The sequence below is a fragment of the Homalodisca vitripennis genome, chromosome 6 (assembly GCF_021130785.1).
Source record: "Homalodisca vitripennis isolate AUS2020 chromosome 6, UT_GWSS_2.1, whole genome shotgun sequence".
Lineage (NCBI taxonomy): Eukaryota > Metazoa > Arthropoda > Insecta > Hemiptera > Cicadellidae > Homalodisca > Homalodisca vitripennis.
The window spans coordinates 73,607,610-73,628,987 of NC_060212.1; the positions used below are offsets into that span (position 1 = coordinate 73,607,610).

At 33.0% G+C, this 21,378-nt stretch overlaps 1 protein-coding gene across 1 annotated transcript; it reads right to left on the reverse strand.

The window, feature by feature from the left end:
• Positions 1–3,915: 3,915 nt before the first annotated feature.
• On the reverse strand, positions 3,916–19,854 carry LOC124364452 (venom carboxylesterase-6-like). The gene is made up of 9 exons (XM_046819950.1): positions 19,801–19,854; positions 16,244–16,403; positions 15,612–15,770; positions 12,095–12,251; positions 11,245–11,430; positions 10,952–11,151; positions 6,628–6,793; positions 4,602–4,778; positions 3,916–4,055 (listed from the first exon to the last, which is right to left on the reverse strand). Exons 2-8 carry the CDS (start codon positions 16,385–16,387, stop codon positions 4,657–4,659), a joined length of 1,134 nt encoding a protein of 377 aa, XP_046675906.1. The 5' UTR covers positions 16,388–16,403; positions 19,801–19,854; the 3' UTR covers positions 3,916–4,055; positions 4,602–4,656.
• Between the last annotated feature and the right edge of the window lie 1,524 nt (positions 19,855–21,378).

Consider the following 21,378-nt stretch of genomic DNA (forward strand, 5'->3'; position numbering starts at 1 on the left):
ATAACCGACTTATCGCCACAGAGTATCAGAGTCATACTTCCTTGCGTTTGTAATTATTTTAATTTAGCTGATTAATAATGACCCAACTGACCAGAATTGTTTTCCTCCGTAGACTAGCGGATATAGTCGCGGCTCTCTAATTAAGTGAGCACAGGTCCAAATCCCGGGAAGATCCCATCAGAAAGGAATAACAGCCAGTGACCTAGACAAGCCAGCATAGACAAGAGCTGAGGCTTAAAAAAGATGAAACAATTGACTACCTTTTGATTATATCAGATCAACACGCATTACTTTTCAATCCCGATAAATTAATTGAATTTATATCCTAAAACTTGCCTTCATTTTGCCATCAAAACCTTTAAAAACCATCAAAAAGTTAGCGGCTCCAAATTGATTCTTTTATCAACCCGTCGCATCTACAAGCATACAAATGATGTCAAACATCGCACCCTATTGGAACCACCGCCTGAGAAATCGGATCCATCACAGTCAGTCTACGAGTAGCTCATCCACGTCATCAGTATTTTCGAGCTCTTTTACTAATATTAGTTTTTTTTCTATTCCAAATTTAATAATTCATAGGTTTCTAGCCATTATATAAATTAAGGTAACATGGTACCCAAAAACTTAAATTTTATGTGTTTTTGTTTTATAACATAAAATTAATCACCATTTTTTCCTGAATTCAGTGATACCAAACACTTGTTAGTAAAAAAATATATTTCGTGTATATATTAATTAATTACTAAACCCCTTACACATATTTTTGGACCGCAGCGCTGCGAAATCGTGTGCTACAAACAGCTTGGTAGCAACACACTTGTTATATTACTGTTGGTGAATTATTTTTTACTATTTTGTTCTACAGTTGGTAGCATTGTATTGCTGCAAAAAGGGAAGCAATAAATGACAATGACGGAAGCAGTGATATCACGGTTGCGATTGATGGGACATGGCAGAAGAAGCGAGGGCATACATCATTACATGGAGTAGTAACTGCCACTAGCCTAGACATAGCCAAAGAGCTGGATGTTGAATGCCTCAGTAAGTATTGTCCTTCATGTAAAATAAATAGCAAAAAAGACCACCCTAACTGCCTAATCGACTATGAAGGTTCTAGCGGAGGAATGGAAGTAGGAAGTAGCAGGTGCCCTAAAAGTATTTGAGAGATCACAAGAACCACCTGTGCCAGTCCGATATGTTAACTTTTTGGGAGACGGAGACTGCAAATCTTATGATGCTGTGTGCCAACTAAAGCCTTATGGTGGGGAAGTTACTGTAAATAAATTAGAGTGCATCAACCATGTTGAGAAGCGGATGGGAACACGACTTAGGGAACTACGTAAAGTTTATAAGAACAAACTCCTTCCGGATGGTAAACGCCTCTCTGGGAAAAGGTAGGTTGACGGACGCTGTGATAAACAACCTACAGGAGTACTATGGAAAGGCAATTAGATCAAGTACATGAATCAATCAAGTCTTGAAGAAATGAAGGAGGCATGTTGGGCAACTTACTACTACAAGATATCAACAGACGCCGCCGACCCATCACACGGTTTGTATCCAATTGGTGGTGACTCTTGGTGTAGGTATAATCGGGCTGCAGCTCATGGTCTACCTTGCTCTGAACACACAAAATCTATTCCACCAGAGGTGATGAAAGTAATTAAACCCTGTATATGAAGACCTGTGTAGCCCTAATATTTTGAAAAGATGCATGCACGGTAACACACAAAATTGCAACGAGACGTTTAACAACATCATCTGGGACCCGGCTTCCAAAAAATAATTTTGTTAATGCAACTACCTTGAAGACTGGTGTTTTGGACAGTGTAATTTCGTTCAATGAAGGTGTATTAGCCAAAGTACAAGTTTTAGAGGAACTGTGTGGAAAGAGCAGGGGGAAATTGTGTTGTAGGCCTAAAAAACAGCGATGAGAAGCGTGTGCGCCAAGCTGAGAAAGCATATTTGGACATTCAAAAAAGGGCTAAGAAGGCTAAAAATACTGCTAAAAGAAGGCTTGAACATACAGAAGAGAAAGATGGACCAAGTTATGGAGCAGGGTTATTTTATGTATTATTTTGAAAGCTTTTTATATGTATTAGTAGCGGCCGTTTTAGGTTTTTTTTGCGATTTCCCGAAAAATTGATATTTTTTGTCTTTCGGTACACTTTGTAGCCATATTTATGAACCGATTTCAATGAAATTTTTACCAGTTACGTTTGTCTTACGTACATATACAAACAGTATTATGAAGTAGAAATCTCCATAGTAACACTGTTCTTGATTTATGAATTTTTTTATATTTAAAATTTAGATTTTAAATTTTTACAATATTTATTTTGGTGTCAAGTGCTTATTTATAGCCATAAAATAATTCTGGTTTCATAACATTGTAGACAATAGTGTCAACTAATAGGGGTAATTTTTCTGAGTTGATATAACAACTTTAAAAAAAAGTTATGTGTACCTAAAAACAGCAAATTTAACATGGGCAAGATAGGGAGTACCGTGTTACCGTATTTCTTATATGTTATTATAGTATTAAATTATTAGAGCATACCTTTATTTATACATTGGCTAAAGCTAACTGCTCACTCAATAATTATAAAAATATGTCTTCTTGGAATTTAGTTTCTCATGTTACTTTTAACTGGTAATTGGTTTATCGCGAAATGGTGAGAAATTGCGCACGCAGCCATAAGATCGAAAGTGACTAAAGTCTATCAGAGCGCTAGGTTAGGCGATGAATTTCTGGTTCGGCACGCGCACATTGTTACTGAGTGGTGCAGCGTGAAGACTGAACGGAGAAGTGACAATCTGCAACATGAACCCCAGCTTCCACAATAGTCTACCGCGTCTCGATCGAGTACAGACTGCTCCACAGTCCAAGCATCATTAAGCAAATTAATGAATTTTACTTGAAAACGCGACTGATAGAAGCATCGCTTCGCTTGGTGCGAATAAATTACGTGCTTTCATGTGGAGTGGAAAGGGAAGTGTGACTTGCACGCATGCGCTAGTGACAGGTAGTGCTAGGTCTGTTGCACGAGCAAGTTATACCCTCCAATAGCTTAACCTAGCTTTACTTTCTCGCACTCAGTGGCGGTTGTGTATTGTGTAGATAAATGCTGCATCCACTCTGTGGCATGTTTCTGAATGGTTCAGAATTCGTGAAAGGATAAAATAATTTGTTCTTACCCTTGAGAAGCAAAGGATGTCCATGCCTTGATATGTTTTATCATAGCTTCCTTATCAGTAGAAGTCGGCTCAGGGTTGGAGATCATGCCTGAGTGTATTGTGTAGATAAATGCTGCATCCGCTCCGTGGCATGTTTCTGAGTAGAATAGAGCTCATGAAAGGAAACTAATTACTGGAATAAAATAGTTTTTAAAATAGCCTTAGTATAAAAAAAGCTATTCGTTATGTTAGATATTTTTTTAGATAGTTCATTCTGTAGAATCTAGAACTCAGGGTATGTTGTTTTTTTACGTGATTGTTTCAAAATTACAATGTTGTTTTAAATCTCATTCAGTTTTAAACCATAAATATATTTACTATTTTACGTGCCATTACAATATTTAGAAAAATTTAAAAAATCTTATTTTTAGACAAATATTTACAACGATTTGTAACATTACTTTTAATTAGTTTATTACTAGTATTCTTAATATATAGTTTCTGAATCTTAATATTAACAAAAAACAATTTTGGAAATTTTTTGTTTTGTTCCTATGATAACTGTAACTGAAAAAGATACCAAACCAAATAAACCAAAGAAATAGACCAACTTTTTATTATTTCAAATCTCTTTTTAACTGCAGGAATATTGTATCGAGCATTTTGCGCAGTAAGTAAACTAAAAAACAAACGTTACCTGATGGTGTTGCAATTTTAGCAAGTTGGTCTGGATCTTTATACATGAGTTTCATGAAATCACACAGACATTTGGAGTGATTAGTAAACAGGTAACTGTAGACAGGTGCTGGAGACTTCTCCAACAAATATTTTCTGGTCTGTTCCATCCCCAGGTGAAACCCCCAGTCTCCTAAACACTGAACAATATGTTATGTTGCGATTTTCAGAAGTAGCACTTTAACATCTACTTTGACTACCTTTTATTGTACCATTTACGAAAGATATTAAGTACATGCCTATTTTGAAAGCGTATGAATGTATTTTTACCAGAGTTAAAATATGCAAGGTGAGTATGTGTGTGTGTGTGTGTGTGTGTGTGTGTGTGTGTGTGTGTGTGTGTGTGTGTGTGTGTGTGTGTGTGTGTGTGTGTGTATATATATATATATATATATAAATTTGTATAAATGACAATAGCCGAATTTAATTTTAATAAACATTAAAATTATATATTTAAATTTTGCAAATTTTAAGAAGACTGTCAGCTTAAAAATAAACTTCCTAAAATTATATTTTAATACGTAAGGTAGTCTTTCAAAAACATGTTTGCAGGATGAAATGTCAAATTTTAATTTGGAGTTTTGTACAAGGCAAACTATATAGAAATTAGAGAGAAAAAATGTTACAGGAGGATTGTTTCAGAGTAAAAATCCATTTTATAATTATATACTGATTGTTCTACTCACACACAGGTAATCATAAATGTTGTCCCAAGAGACAGGTTTCCCTTTTAAGTAATAGTCACAAATTTCTTTCCTTGCTTGTTTTTTCCTCCACACTTCCTGGCTTGAGTCCTAAAAACGATGGGACTATTGCACTCGGGTTTTCATTTATGAATGCAAACTTTCCTTCATTCAGTTCAACTGAAAATATAACAAAGGAATCAGTACGATGTTATATTTAATACATATCTGATGTACTTTGATCTAGTGTGATATCTACCTACTATAACTAAGTTCAACTTGCATGTCTACCTATAAATTTATCACAATATAAATTTTCCGGAAAAGTTTCCGGAAATCATGCGAGATAGCAGATCAAAATCCTGTCTGTGATCGTTGCACACTTTTTGTTAAAATTTTCGCACAGGACTAAGAACTTAGTCCATAAGACTAAGGGATCGACTTCTCCTCAAAGAAGCAGAAATTTTATGTCAATGAAATCTACCAAAATGACAAACATTTTATAAGAACCATGAGTACATTTTTTATGTCTTTAACACATTGTGAGACCAATTTTAAAATCTCTCCATATTTTGTCTATAAGGAAATACTACTATAATATGTAGTATTATAACTTTTTAATACTTCAATAATAATATTGCTATAATAGTAAGAATGATGTAATCATAAAATATAAGCAGTATGTGTTATTATAATAGCACTAGCATTTACCCGTGGCTTCGAACGCAATTTCGTAGGTTTCGCTTCTGTGTGACCATATCTGGTTCGAGTGAATTATATTTTCGATTCCAATGTTGAGTTTGCTTTGTTTACATAATATTAAAATACTCCAACAATTTAATATTTAAGTCCATTGTAACTTACTTTGTTCTCAGTATGTTTTCCGATCAAGAAAATATATATCACAGATCAGGGAAACCCACTTCTGTCAAAAGTGAACTAAGATGGGTATTTAAATAAAACTAATAGCCTTTAAATTAATAGATAAATAGTAACGTTGTCTTTTAAATCTAATACTTAATATTTGATAAAAAAAGTACAGTGAAAAGTATATTAACAATGATACGGCGTGTTTGCTTTTTTATTCACTGAATATTTAACGATTTTAAATAATATTTTAGAACGCTTAGTGCTGGAATTTGGTACATTAGTTCGAAAGCACAGTCCAGAAAACTTTTATTTATCATAGTTCTTGCCGTCTGCTTCAAAGGGAGTCTTCGGTGTAAAACTCCGACCATCTTACATTTTAGGACGTTTTGTAAGGTAGATGAGTGAGCTTTTCAGAGATTTCCTAATCACTGAAATCTAAAATGGAATGAAATATAATGGCTATTGTTTAAAAATTATCACTCATTGTAAATGTAAACAAACTAAAAAAAATAAACTACGTTTACACATAACAGTTGATAATTGATAGACATGCCCTTTTAATTAATATTTTACAAGTTTAGGAACCAAGATGGGATTTTTCGCTGCTTAAAAGACCAATTGAGCGCAGCCCGGAGAGTTTTAGAAATAAGAATAGGCCTATATTTATCCCAGGGACAGTAATATTGTCCATGTAAAATTTCAGTACAACAGATCATTATATAGTTCATACGCGTTTATAATAATATTATGATTATGATTCTCGTACGTACATAAAGTGAAAGATCCGGGTTCAGGTCCCAGCGGATCGAGTATTTTTTGTGAATAAATGTTTAATTAAATTATTATATTATTGAATTATTCTCTCCAATAAAACGACATATTAAAATAGTTTTTAAACATTTATAGGCTTATTAAACATTAAAGTTTACAAGCATTCACAATGTGAACATAATTTAAAAAAATTAAGTTTTTCTCAGTATATAAATGGTGAATGTATAAATGCCGCTTAGTTTTATACTCGCAATACTACAAGAAATTTAAAAATTGTAAAGTTTTTGAGATGTTTTGACTTGCTTAACTAGACTTTCTATTGAAGATAATTAACAGTGAACTCTTTTGAGTATGTGTGAGCCAGTTGGCAGTTACATTAACAACTTACTGAAACCATACAAGGATCCCTCTTTGACACAGCAGCCCAGAATGACAGGAACTTTGGCAAAGTCGCCTTTCTCCATAACATTTTCAGGGCTGTCGGTCAGAAAAGCGTCAGGTCCTGCTGGTTCCACACTGGGTCCAAACACCAAGCTAAATCTCGTTACCAAATCCTGTAATCCAAACAAAACACAATTTAAATTAAAGACTAGATTAGATCCAAGATTAAATGTGGCTGAACAGAACAAGAGCAAACAAGCTGAAGAATAACAAAAAAAAAAAACAAAAACAAAAAACAAAGAATTACGCAGAAAAGGGGTCCAAGGGATCTGGACCTTGTTTACTAATTATTTTATTTTTAGTAAACGATCATTATTATTTTATAATTCAGTACTACTGACATGTACTGCTGAAAGATCGTTCTCTGTTGAAAACCAGTTCATGAACTTTTTAAGGAACAAAAGAAGCCATATTTTCTGTCCACTACTTGAAAATATCACTTGTCTTGACCCACCAAATTTTGTTCCTGGCATACGTTCTTACTAAACATTGTTTAAAACTGTAAATGTTACCAGCCAGCAATCTTTTTGTTAGCCTGAATGTATTCCTTTCCCCCTTATATATATTTTTTCTTATAAAGTTGTAACTTTAGGAATATATATATATATATATATATATATATATATATATATATATTATATATATATATATATATATATATGTAACTGGGATATTATATATACAAGGGTGATTCATGAAGTTCTCCCCCCACTTCTACAGCACATTGTACTTGTAAAAATAATGAAAAAAATGTTATAATAAACATAGGTCCGAAAACGCTTCGTTAGCGAGTTACAGCTAGCGAAAGATTTCGCCTGAATTCCTGGATAAAGAGTAAAATAAAGCCATACTGAACTTTTGGAAAGGTTAATTAAGTAAGAAATATCGTGGATTCTTATGTATTTTTACCTGATAAAGCTAATAAAATAGGTTTTCAGAAACTGTACCTGTAGTAGTTTTTGAGGGATTCAGGGTTAAATGCAAAAAATTGGGGCACGAAACAATGTTTTTTTAAGTTTGATGTACAATAACTTTGTTAAATTGGTAATAAAACATACTTAAAATCAACAAACATTAATTGTAGAGAATTTAATTCTGAGAAAATTGATATAATCAAAGTCTAAAATAAAACAGAAATAAGTACCAACAAATCGATTTTATTCAGTATAATACATTACTAGCTGTAAAGAAATACCATACGGTATTTAGTTAAAATAAAACAAAAACAAAATGTTTGTTCCTTAATGATGAGATAAATTGAGAAAACAAGATTAACTGTTAAATAAATTTGTTTGTAAATAAAAAAATATCATGTTTTATTACGTTGTATTTTTTTTAATAAAAATTTATATCAAAATGTTCGAAAATAAAATGAAGCAAACATTTTCCCATTATTGTTTACTAATCATCGAAATACAGTTTTTTTGTTTTATTAATTTCTAAGTTGGTAACGCACGAATAACAGCTGATCAACAATGGTATTCTGTACTGTTACGTTTGAAACTGTGTATTAGTGGTGTTTTTGCAAGCTACAGCAGGAGATCGGGTTCTGTGAATCGTGTTATTAAATGCAATTTTTCTGTGAGTTATAATTCGATTGTTTATTCAGCGAAAAAACGCCTTACTTAATTACATCAGAGGAATACGTTGATATGGTTTTTATTTTGGATTACTGTAATGGTAATGCTAGAGCTGCTGTAGAAGAATATGAACTACGTTACCCTAATAGGAGGATTCCAGATACCAAAACAATTTCAGGAACTTTTCGTACTCTTCGGGAAACAGGATCACTACCAAGTACTAGAAACCAATTATGAACGAGCTGTCCAACTTGATGAATGATATTGTTATTAATGCTGTTCATCGCAGTCCAGGTGTAAGTTACACGACGTATTTCTAGGCGGATAGGAGTTTCGCAGTCAACGGTGTGGAGGTCACTTAATCGAAACAAATTTTATCCGTTTCATAAACAAAAAAGGTTCAACATCTACAGCTAGGGGATGGTCCGCTTCGCTTGGAGTTTTGCAACTTTTTTGAATATTAATAATTAACTCTACAAGCGTATTTTGTTTTACGGATGAGGCACAATTCACTCGGGATGGTGTCAATAACTTGCACAATGAACACTCATGGGCAGAAGAAAATCCACATAAGGTAGTGGAACAGAACTTTCAACACCGATTTAGCGTCAATGCCTGGTGTGGCCTTTTTGCACAATCGGCTGATTGGACCTTTTATATTACCTGGACGCCTAAATGCTGAGTTCTATTTGCATTTCCTTCATGAAGAGTTGCCGCAGCTGTTAGAGAATGTTCCTTTACATCTCAGACAAAAATTTGTACTTCCAGCATGACGGAGCACCTCCCCCCTTTTTAATTGCCGTTTCTGCTTACTTAAATCATCAATTTCCTGGACACTGGATTGGTCGTGGAGGGCCTCACCCTTGGGCCACCTAGATCACCAGATCTATCTCCATTCGATTATTGCATCTGGGGGATGGATGAAAGACATTGTATACAAGACAAAAGTGAATTCTCGTGATGAATTAATTGCCCGTATTATGGATTCTGCTGTGCAGATACAGGGAAGTCCTGAAAAATTAAGAAACGCAACGAAAGCAATACACACAAACGTGCTGCAAAATTTATTTGATAATGATGGCCTCATTTTCGAACATCTATTATAAAAAGGTGCGTACGGTTGGCCCAACCTGATTAATTTTGCTTAAAACTAGTAATGTATTATTATACGATTTTTTGGTACTTATTTATGTTTTATTTTAAACTTTGATTATATCAATTTTCTCAGAATTAAATTCTCTACAATTAATGTTTGTTGATTTTATGTATTTATTACCAATTTAAAAAAGTTATTGTACATCAAACTTAAAAAACATTGTTTCGTGCCCCAATTTTTTACATTTAACCCTGAATACCTCAAAAAACTACTACAGGTACAGTTCTGAAACCTATTTTTATTAGCTTTATCAGGTAAAAAATACATAAGAATCCACGATATTTTTTTACTTAATTAACCTTTCCAAAAGTTCAGTATGGCTTTATTTTACTCTTTACCCAGGAATTCAGGCGAAATCTTTCGCTAGCTGTAACTCGCTAACGAAGCGTTTTCGGACCTATGTTTATATAAAATTTTTTCATTATTTTTACTAGTACAATGTGCTGTAGAAGTGGGGGGAGAACTTCATGAATCACCCTGTATATATATATATATTATATTACATATTTATTTGTTTGTTGTAATTTGTTTATATATCCAATATGCTGATAACACACTAATAAATAATAATAATAAATAACAGTTAATTCTAGTTTAAAACATTAAAACAGACCGATATGGTATTTAGTTCTTGCGTTCCTAGGTATTGATTTTATCTTACACTATTGTACATTGGTTGGTTTCTCGGGTTTTAATTAGTTTATAGGTCCCGAAGTATATTACTATAGGTTGTAGGTTTGACACAATACTGTTTAAAATACTGAGTTTAGTTTTATCAGTGATTGTACCAAATAACTGTAGGTATTAATTATTATTACTATCTACTGCAGTTTAATACAATGGCTGCGAGAGGCAACTTAGTTTATGCTGGGATTACCCAAGAACACTTGAATGTGTTAAGTACATCTATTATGATACATCTATCATTAGTGAAACCCATCACTAGTGGGGGCTGAACAAATTTAATTTCTGTCCGAATGTCTATTTGGCCGCATGATATCTCGAAAATGGCGTAAGCTATAGACTTGAAATTTGGCATGAAGCTCTTTCGTTTTCAAAATTATTGCACGGACAGACAAAACAGACAAACAGACCGAAATGATTTTTGTCCAGCCTCTTGAGCCTCATACTAAAACGTATACCATAACTACCCTACTTCACTCATTACGTTTTGGTGACTTGGTGTGTAGACTTCTATTACTTTAACACTTCTACGAAACCCAACTTAATCGTGAACAAAAATGTGAATATATCTGATGGAAGGCGCCATTAGAAAAATTTCATCTATAGGCTTTATACATATGACTGTAGACAAACTTTGTTCTTTTGTCTGCCGAAAGATGTAATAATTTCTTTTCTGTACGATTGCTCTCAGATTGATATCTCGAGGATGAAATGATCTATGGATTTGAAATCACGCAAGCAATATCAGCCTGTTGATGTTGTGAAGCCTGTTGCGCGACACATCAAGGCGTACTCCTACATTGTTTATAGACAAATCTCCTTTTGTGTAAAAGTGATGAAAAGTATGTTACCATATTCGTAGGCAGCTCTCTCGCAGCTACCATGATGTCGTCAGCAGATGCAGATTGGAGGGTACGAAGTACTTCCTTAGGGTCTTCAGATTTACATCCCAGTTTCTTTGATACCTTTAGCGCATGAGAACGTGGATTTTCCTGAAGAGTCCAAGGGTTAAGGGAAAATCCACTCTGAATGATAGCTTTATGAAATAAGCCTATAAGAAATTAAATAAATTGGTTTTAATGACTTTCTATTGATATGTTTTATTCTAATTTAAGAAAGTATGATTATTTACTATTCCAGATACCTCTGGACGAAGGGGAGATCAGATGGTAGGCCACAGAAGCACCCCCAGCACTGATACCAAAGATAGTGACGTTGTTTGGGTCACCACCAAAACTGTCAATGTTGTCATGGACCCATTTCAAGGCAAGGGTTTGATCCTTGAGGCCAGCGTTTCCTGGTAGTTCCTCATTCTCCAGAGATAGAAAGCCTGCCAGAAAAATTATATACTGTGAGCAAATTTACATCAAAACAAAGAACACATTTTGAGATAAAATTCAAATTAAAACAATTGCAGGGTGTAAATTATACTCTAATAGAAACTTGTATTAAAAAGAAGTGTCCTGGTGATGACGTACAACGTTTTGTAATCTTTCACATATCATTAATAATAATAAATAATAAGCCCTAGATCTGGCAATTGAAAATCTGTACGGCAGATTATTATAACATTTTTGTACTTGTATACATCATTTAAACATCAGAAAATTATTATTAAATGAACTAAATTATACACTGTTATCTGAAGTTTCTTGTTCAATACGTTACAGGAAACATTCAACTATATATATATATATATATATATATATATATAAATAAATTATATATAAATATTTATTTATTTATTATAGCTGAATTTTCAAGTTGTTATATTTAAGATTCAGGTTAAATTAAATTTTTAGTTGTAAATAAATAAAATAAAATATCATAAAATATTAATAAATTATATTTTGAAACTATTTTAATGTGTAAGTGTGTATTGTGGGGAAATGAAATAGTTATATTTCCAAAGAATTTAATATTATGGTTAACCCAGACCGAAAACTTCATTCAGGATATAGTTCATGTCATCTAGTTACATTAAGAACACTTACCAAACGCACCAAGTCTGTAGTTAGGTGATACAATAATGACATCTTCATACAATAAGATATCAGGGCCAGACATACTCAAACCACCTGAGCCTCCATTGAAACCTCCACCATGGATAGAGAACATCACAGGCTTCTTGGATTTGCTGGTACCTGGAAGCTGACATGAAAATTTGTTAAAATAAGGAACAAAGTATAATTAATGTTTCATGTTCCCAGGAGAACCGTCCGTGTAAATCAAAACCTAATCTATAATATTTCACAACACATAGTTCTCAAAATCAATGTTTTAAATTTTCTTCGCCTTACTTTGTCAATTTGTTAGTTTTCGTGTATCTAACAGTGGCACATTTTATCCCTTCAAATAATCAATAATGATTTTTAGATAATCCTAGCAGATTGCATGACTACTAAAGGTTTTTAAATATATATTATGTAAACACCGAAAAATGATTATGAAAAGTTCTACAAGCTCCAGACAATATGTCATATATAAGGTAGAAGTACGCTACACTATGACTTCGCTGAGACATGTACAATTTATAATACATAATTCTTTTAACTTTCGAGATTTTCTGCGAACAACCATGCAAAAAAGATATTGACACAGTTATTACGTTCAGCAAAATTCCACAGTTGGACATCCACCATTATAGAACACATATATGTTATAAATGAAGATTAATGCGACATTTAAAGTGTACGGATGAAATCTTTCTCAACATATCTTATCACACTGATACATTCAAATTTTTGTCCATACTTAGGTTTCATTAGGTAAGTTAGGTTTCATAGTGATGTTGAAATAGTAACAGTTCCGGTGAGCTAGGAAGGGTACTAAAACCCAAGATTGCACTGAAATAAAATATTTTCACTGATATTTTAATATGAACGTTTCACTCTATTTGTTTCATTTTACTATATAAACTAGCAGTTGCCCGCGGCTTCGCACGCAATTTTCTGTTGAAAAACAGTACACTATATCCACGTATTCTTTTTCTATCACATTCTAACACTCCTGAGATAATTGATAGTCATTCCTTCGTGAGCCTCTTGGCCACATTATGAACATTTCCAGCCTCTATCTTTCGTGGTTTTTGCTAGTTTTTTATAAGTTATTCAGTACAAATAATTTATATGGACGAATCCCGATAAACTAATTAGGTTATAAAGAATCAAATTCTGTCTGTTAAAACTAATTTTCTGTCTAAGATATTTACAGTATTATTGTGGAGTTTGCCTTGTGTTCCGATCAAGAAAATGTATCAATTAAATCCAATTTCAATCATAAAGCGTCTTCTTTCAGCTCTTTTCATTTACATTCGATCTAAGTAAATTCGATTACCTTATGTGCAAACATTCACGGCTTTGTACCATGAGGTGGTTTTTACAATAGCGTTTAATAGTATTTTCATTGAATTAGATAGTTTAGTAATCATTGGTGCAATCTAAATTTAAAATTAGCCAATGACTTCGTGCATGCGATCAGCATTACACTACTTATCAAGCACCTTACAATAATAATTTTCTAAATTTTGAATGTGAACAAATGTTTCTACCTCTTTGATGAACTTCAGCTGAATGTAAAAACAGCTGTTAAATATCAGTTCACTTTGTAAGTATTAAGTGTCGTAGTGTAGTCTGCCGGAACTAATGTGAAACATTCAAAAATCAACAGCTACTTAGAAATTAAAAATTAACTAAAGAAAAAAAACATTTTCCAGTGGACCAAATTGTGAATCTAAACCATTCTTAAATCCCCTTCAACACGCACACAAGATTTCTTCAAAATCGGTCCAGTCGTTCAGGAGGAGTTCAGTCACATACACAAGAACACAAGAAATATATACAAGGTGTTTGAAAAGTCTGGGTACGGCTTAATATTTTACAAACCATAGCATAGAGTGAAACGCCGCCTACCGCATCAGAATACGATGATCCAGTCAGAAATGGCAGCGCATAATGTACTTCACAACGTATACCTAAAACAACCCGCCATTTCTGTTTGGATAAACCTTTTGAGATGCGGTTTGCGGCATTCAACTCTACTAAGTGAGCTATTTTAAATGAGGTATCACTCGACCCATGCTTTAATTTAAGATTTCCATGTTTTCCTCTGTGGGCCGTCCCCCCATGGTTGGCATGTCATGGTAATAGCAAGGAAAAATAGTTTGTATAGCCATATGACACTGTGCAAAGTTTATTGATGTTATATGCTATGGTTTGTAAAATATTAAGCCGTACCCAGACTTTTCAAACACCGTGTATATATATATATATATATATATATATATATTATATATATATATATATATATATATATATATACATATAAAGATAAAAATATCCCATGCTCAAATCACATATGTTTGTACAAATCAGATTGTTTATACATATACTTATTCTACCTTTTTCACGTTGCCACCTCGCACCCATAAGATCAAAAGTAAAAAATATTCGCAAACGCTCAGCCAAATCATCAAACTTAGTGTTGCTCATATGGAAATAAAGCTTCATTCAAAGTTCGAGATATCGTGTGGGCAGACAAACAGATTGACCGACAGGCAGAAGTGAAATTTGTCCAGCCTCTAGAGTAATATGCGCTAAAGCTCAGTTAATTGAAAATAACATTTAAATCCTATTAAAAAATCTCTCGTGTTATTATTTAAGGTTATAATTTAACGTGGCCTGGGACTGGATTCGGAAAAATGCAGTTATTATAAGTGCAGTAAGAGAAGCTCAGAAAAAAACTAAGAAAACTGTGAAATCAAGGCAGATTTCTCATAAATATATCCCAATACAATATGGACAGATGAGGCAAAAGAATGGAAGTAGTGGTTCAAGTGAATAGTTATCCAAATTTAAAATAGATAACCATACATTTACATAAGTTTGGGTCTTACAGAGTATTGATAACAAACACGTTAGAACCTTTAAAAAGCAAGAACCACAAAGTAAAAACTGTGAGGTTTGTTGGTGTTTATATACTTTGATTCCAAATCCAGGGGTTCGATTTCAATAAAACACGGCTGCAGAAGTTGAAGATAGTGATGGAAGCAGCAAATCAAGCGACTGGTCTGGAGTTTATGTTTAACGGGACGGATAAAACAAAATATGATACTGAATTTGTCAAAAATATTTTCGCACAGTAACAAACAGATTGATACATGTTTCTAAAATTCTTTTAAAGTAGAAGGAAGTTGTGGTCAAAGATTTTTTAACAAGAGCCAAAAAATTTTTATTTACATTTTCTATCGGCTTATTACTGGCTTGGGCGAAGGGGCAGAACGACTACTCCTGCCTAGGGTGCCAGAATCCCTTGTGTCACCCAGCTACATACTATTACTATACTACTAGTATATATATGTACTGGAGAGTACAACTGACTCTTTGTATGTTACAAAATCTTAATATTTGTTCGAAAAGCAATTCAAAACAATTGCAATATTTATGAGCTATTTTTATATACGAGTATGTAAATTAAATGAACTATCGCTAATAAGATAATGAGTGTAATTACCTCGTTCATGTAAATATTAAGATAAAGACAATCTTCGTCACCCTCCCAAAGTTTGGTATGGTCAGTTCCCGGTTTTGGGAACATGATGTTCTGATTAGACTTAGGGCCATCTTCCAAAGCATCTCTGACTCCTTCCCAGCCACCAAAAGGCTGCGGTGCCTAAAAGGGTGATCATTATAATTCATTATTAATTATTTTATTTTAATGATTCTAATGTTCATATCTAAACTCACATGTAATATTTGTTTTAACTGTTCATCTGTAAATGTTACAAATCATATTTTAATTTTTAAACACTTATGTCAATAAGATAATTTTAATCAATCATTTATTCAGACCAGATTCATAGCAAGGAATTTAATATTGAATTAACATTATAACTTATTAATCAACATAGATTGTATTAATGCCATCCTTTTGCTATATAATGTTTTGAAATAAATATGATTTTAAATATAAAGAATAGACATTTACTGACACATTTTAATGATTAATTAGTAGATTTTACAATACCCTGCGTTATCTACTGAGTTTTCCGACTTGATCAATGTGTCAGTCAACCACAAAAGAAATATTTTTAAATTTATTGGTGGTGTAAACGTAAATTTAATAAATTATAGAAATAAGTTTACCTGGAATCTGAGATCTCCCAGTGGCGGTTTACCAAAAGGGATGCCTTGAAACGCATAATATTTCTTCAGAGTGAGGACAGACTGCCTGGTATGTCCTCTCAACTGCCCCAACTTGGTGTCTATCACAACTGTATTCTCTGCCATGGTTACTGTGTGGAATCTGGGTATGTCACGTTATATATGGAATCATTAAAGTCAGACCTATCTTATCTATGGTTTGATAACTACTATCTGCCTCTCAATAAACACCCACTTAATGAAAATATTGTCATCTTCAACGACAGGAAATCAGTATTTGAAATGTCATGGTTCGTTGAAGTGGAACAATTTGCATTTTTAAATACCTAAAGGTTACATAATTAGCAAATAATATTCATTGTTTATTATTTTTCATCATGATCATGAATCCCGTAGTAAATTATAACAGTGGTGTGAAATACACTAAAAAGTATTTTAGGTAATACTCATGAGTGCGTATATACAGAAAGTCTCGGAACTGTTGAATACGTTTTGAAGCTTTGGAGATGAAGATACAGAACTTTTCACATTGTTTCCAGTGCATCAAAAACTGTTTTAACATGAGTATTTTAACAGCTCGATCTACACACACACACACACACACACACACACACACACACACACACACACACACACACACACACACACACACACACACACACACACACACACACACACACACACTTCAAAACAAGTTTCTATTTTGTGTATTGTCTGATTTAAACAGAGAGATTTAATTGATTTCGAATATATTTCACATTAACAAGAAAAATATAGAGACTGTAATAATCTATCTCATTTGTAGTAATCACAGAACAGTACATTTATTTTACATCTTTTAGAGAACAAAATGTACGTTTGAAAAAAATAAATATTATAGCCTATTGAAACACAACACAGAGAATAATACAAATTGACTCTTTAAAGACAAAGTGTTTAATTTTGTATCAAGATCATGAATCGCATCGTAGTAAATTATAATAGTAGTGTGTATAACACTAAAAAGTATCTTAGGTAATACTCATGAGTGCGAATACACCGAAAGTCTCGGAACTGTTGAATATGTTTTGAAGCTTTGGAGATGAAGATACAGAACTTTGCACATAGCTTCTAGTGCATCAAAAAACTGTTTTAACTTGAGTATTTTAACAATTCGATCCATATATATATATATATATATATATATATATTTATATTTAAAGATCGAGTTGTATAGTTATATAGTGTTAAAATACATTTTGATGTCCAGCAGTAACATGCTGACTCGATCGGCAAAATTTCAACAGCTCTGGAACTTCTGAGACACGTTGGGTGAATTGAATAAATACAGCTAAAATAAACAAGTTTCTATTTTGTGTATTGTCTGATTTAAACAGAGAGATTTAATTGATTTCCAATATATTTCACATTAACAAGAAAAATATAGAGACTGAAATAATCTATCTCATTTGTAGTAATCACAGAACAGTACATTTATTTTACATCTTTTATAGAACAAAATGTACGTTTGAAAAAAATAAATATTATAGCCTATTGAAACACAACACAGATTGAAATGAACAAGTAGAGAATAATACAAATTGACCCTTTAAAGACAAAGTGTGCTAATTGTAAATTAGTTACTAAGCTTCAATATATTTATTGTGAACAGTGTAGTTAAAAATTCAATGACATTTATTTACTTTGAAATGCTACAAAGAAACACACATTGAATTTTTAAATATAATAAACAATAAACAATTTGTATTTAGAGTAGAATAGAATTGTAGTTAGTTTTCTGAAAAAGATCCCTGACGGAGCCAGTTCCCTCTCTCACACGCTAAACATCTCACTTCAAACGTCATGTAAAAATATTACCTATATTATCTCGGAAACATTTTTTACTACTTGTGTAGTATTTACCCAAGCATTCGAGTGAAAGAAAAAATTTTTGTTTATGTGGATTTTAATAACATAGAAAATGGATAAAACACAGTTTTCTGTTTAAAAAAGTAAGTTCTCCACTTTAATTCATCATTATTAAAAAAAAATAATGACATTGAAAACTTCTTAACAGCATTTCTTTCTTGTATGTCACTTGAAGTATTATATAGTAAAAAATTGAATTCTAAGTTAATAATTAAAAGTGTAATTAAATCTTCTGTAAATCCTTACGAAATCGGTTATTAGTAATCATTTTGAAATTTTGAAAGTACTACATGTTCTACATATAAATATTGATTTGGATTTATACTCACTAAACTTGTAATTATTTTAAAATATGTCAATATATATTTCTAACTATCTTTGCTTGTGATTGAGGGTGCAGATCAATCCGAGGTACAGTCACGAGAATGAATTCTAGACATTGACCGCCTGGCCAGCCTCCCACCCTCTGTGCAAAGAGCGAATTTCTTAGAAGGAGCATCAATAAGGACAAAACAGCAATACTCCTTTTGGTTAATGTTCTCAATAGTTAAATAAAACAAATCCGATGTTCTAGTGATAGTATTATTTCAAACCATAGACTGACAATTCTGGAAATCCCAATGTTTCTGGTATTGGTAAACACGGGTATTTATGTGGGGCGCCTACTTTAGTCTTGATATTTACCAAGCTTTCCGGCACACCGGGGTAGAACTGATTCAAGACTGCTGTCTCACGGTGAATGTTTTGGTACACGATGTATTTTCGGTAATTCTTTCGGTTCAAGATCCCCAAGAATAGTAATTACTCCACCTTCCATGTATCGTTGTTCCAATACTTATTCTCAATAAAACAATAAATTCGATAGGAAATTTGACGGACCATACAGAATTGTGATTATTATCTCAGAGAACAGTTATATAGTTCAGCACACCGAGGACTTAACAATTTTGAAAAAAGTGCATCTACAAGATTTGAGACCCGCTTAAGTGAAAATTAATTCAAGAACAATTGGACAATTTTTTCTTTCAGCAAAAAAAGAACAATAACAAAACCCCATAGTAAAATGTCATAATAGAGTAACCATAGGCCAAGTCAAGGTTTTGTGTTTTCTTTCAGGTATTAAAAGAAAAAGGGGATTTTTATGACATATACGGTAAATAAATTTGTACATGAATAGGAGAATTACATGGCCTCAGGACTTAAAAAATTTAGAAATTTAGTATTTAATAATAGTGTCTACAACCATTATACTGTCTGATATTAGTATAAAGACATTATATTATTGATGTACTAACATTCCTTCTTGTGTGTCCAATTTCATGTTTTTATTTATTTATTGTGAACGATTGATAGAGAGAAATTTATGTCAACCCCCCCCCCCCTTGTGATACAATGTAAATAACTTGTTAGTAATAAAATAAAGCGTCTTAAATAGTTTAATAAAGTTTATGAAGGAAAGAATGAGCAATCTTCGAGTTGGATAAAAATTAAAATTTTTTGAAAACGAAACGAGACAAGCTCTGAAATTCCGACATAAATGGTGACAAAGGGGACTTATGTCATAGTAAGAGAGAATGTTCTGTTTATATGTGGAATGCTGTGGAGGTGAGATACGGGTACACTTGCACTACCAGTTACGCGACGGACTCAAGGGACGACACACACGACCGTGAAGACGCGCACAAAGCGACTGATGGAGCTGCTGACTTCCATACATAGACGTCGACAGGAGACTGGAAGGAACAAAATACCTTGGACTGGAGACGTCTGACCGGTTGTGGATATAGTAAAATTAGAATTGTGAGGGTATTAGGCTTCACTATCTCGAGTCATTGACCTTCATTCTTTTTATAGCGGGACAACCACTATTTGTCTAACTGTTCTGTCTGTTCCAAAAACATTGGTGGGTAACTGAATGATGTCCGTTTCAAAAACATTTTTAATTGCTAATTGGTGTTAACATTTTTTGACGTGACAACGTCTTAAATTAGGTTGCGGCTCGGAGTCACTCATGAAAAAGTGTAACGCCCGGTAACGTTACGATGCCCATCCAGTGGGTCCGCCGCACGGGATCCGCACGGGATAAAGCAGATAACTGTGGGTCCGCCGCACGGGATAAAGCAGATAACTATGTTTATTCGTGAAAATGTGGAGTGCTTAGATTATTCATTTACAACAACTACAACAATAAAGGTAAATAATTGTACACTGATATTTCATTATCGTAAACTATGATTGATTGATTAATTGTTAGATTGACACAAAAGTTGAGAAACTGAGTTTATAGGTTATATTATACTATTGACAAATGTTGATAGTGTTAAGTAAATTATTAGTTTAAATCACTCTGCAATCAATCGTAATTCAGTCGATTGAGAAGAAACAGCGCGTATTGCTAGTCAAACATTTAAAATAACAAATTATAACCTCTAACCTGTCATAACAGTGCGACCAAACAAACGAACTAAACCGACCAATCACCACGCGCGGAGTTAGAATTTAACTGTGTTTAGCAAGAATTTCAAATTCCAATTTTAGTAAATGTTTTATTTAACTTTACCATTTACAATAACAAATTTTAATTAATTTCAAATTATGTACAATGTTTTAGTAAACAAAATATATTTCTATAGTTAAAATTTGTGCAATTCTTATTTTCATTCAATTCCTTGTTCCTATTGTGCAATTTAAAAATATTCATATCAATAAATATTCTACCGAGAAAAAGACGTTGTCACGTAAAATCTTCGCCCGTAAAACCGACTTTACAGGCAACCATAAATTTTTTATCAACTGCTGGACCGTATTTAAAACTAAAGGAGGGGGAGTAATGTAGCGTTTTTAAAGCTACATTGGTTGATTTTTTAAATTAAAACTTAAATTAAATGAAAATTTTGGGAAAGAAATGTTGAGATTTAATTTTAAATTAGATTGTGAAAAGTTAGGATAAAAACGAATATGTAATCCTTTGGCAAGTTAGTGCTGGTAATTTAAAATTAATAGGAAGGCTGTTCACTGCCTTTAATTGATCAGAACTTGTCTTGTACCGCAGTTACGTTAGATCTGAGAAGGCTATTGTTCTTCAGTTGGATACGGCGGATGTCCATCAGAATTGGGGGGAAGGGGAACTATAAAAACCACCAGCTCATAATTTTCGCCCTTCTTTTGGTTATTATCATGATTTTAGTTGATGACAGAGTGCCGTGTTT

Excerpts from the sequence above, each read along its gene's own strand:
- LOC124364452 (XM_046819950.1), bottom strand. The coding sequence starts at position 16,387 with ATGGCAGAGAATACAGTTGTGATAGACACCAAGTTGGGGCAGTTGAGA. Across the intron at positions 11,152-11,244 it reads GATCTCCCCTTCGTCCAGAG|GCTTATTTCATAAAGCTATC; the intron begins GTATCTGGAATA and ends AATTTCTTATAG. Across the intron at positions 6,794-10,951 it reads GAGAGCTGCCTACGAATATG|GATTTGGTAACGAGATTTAG; the intron begins GTAACATACTTT and ends TTTGGATTACAG.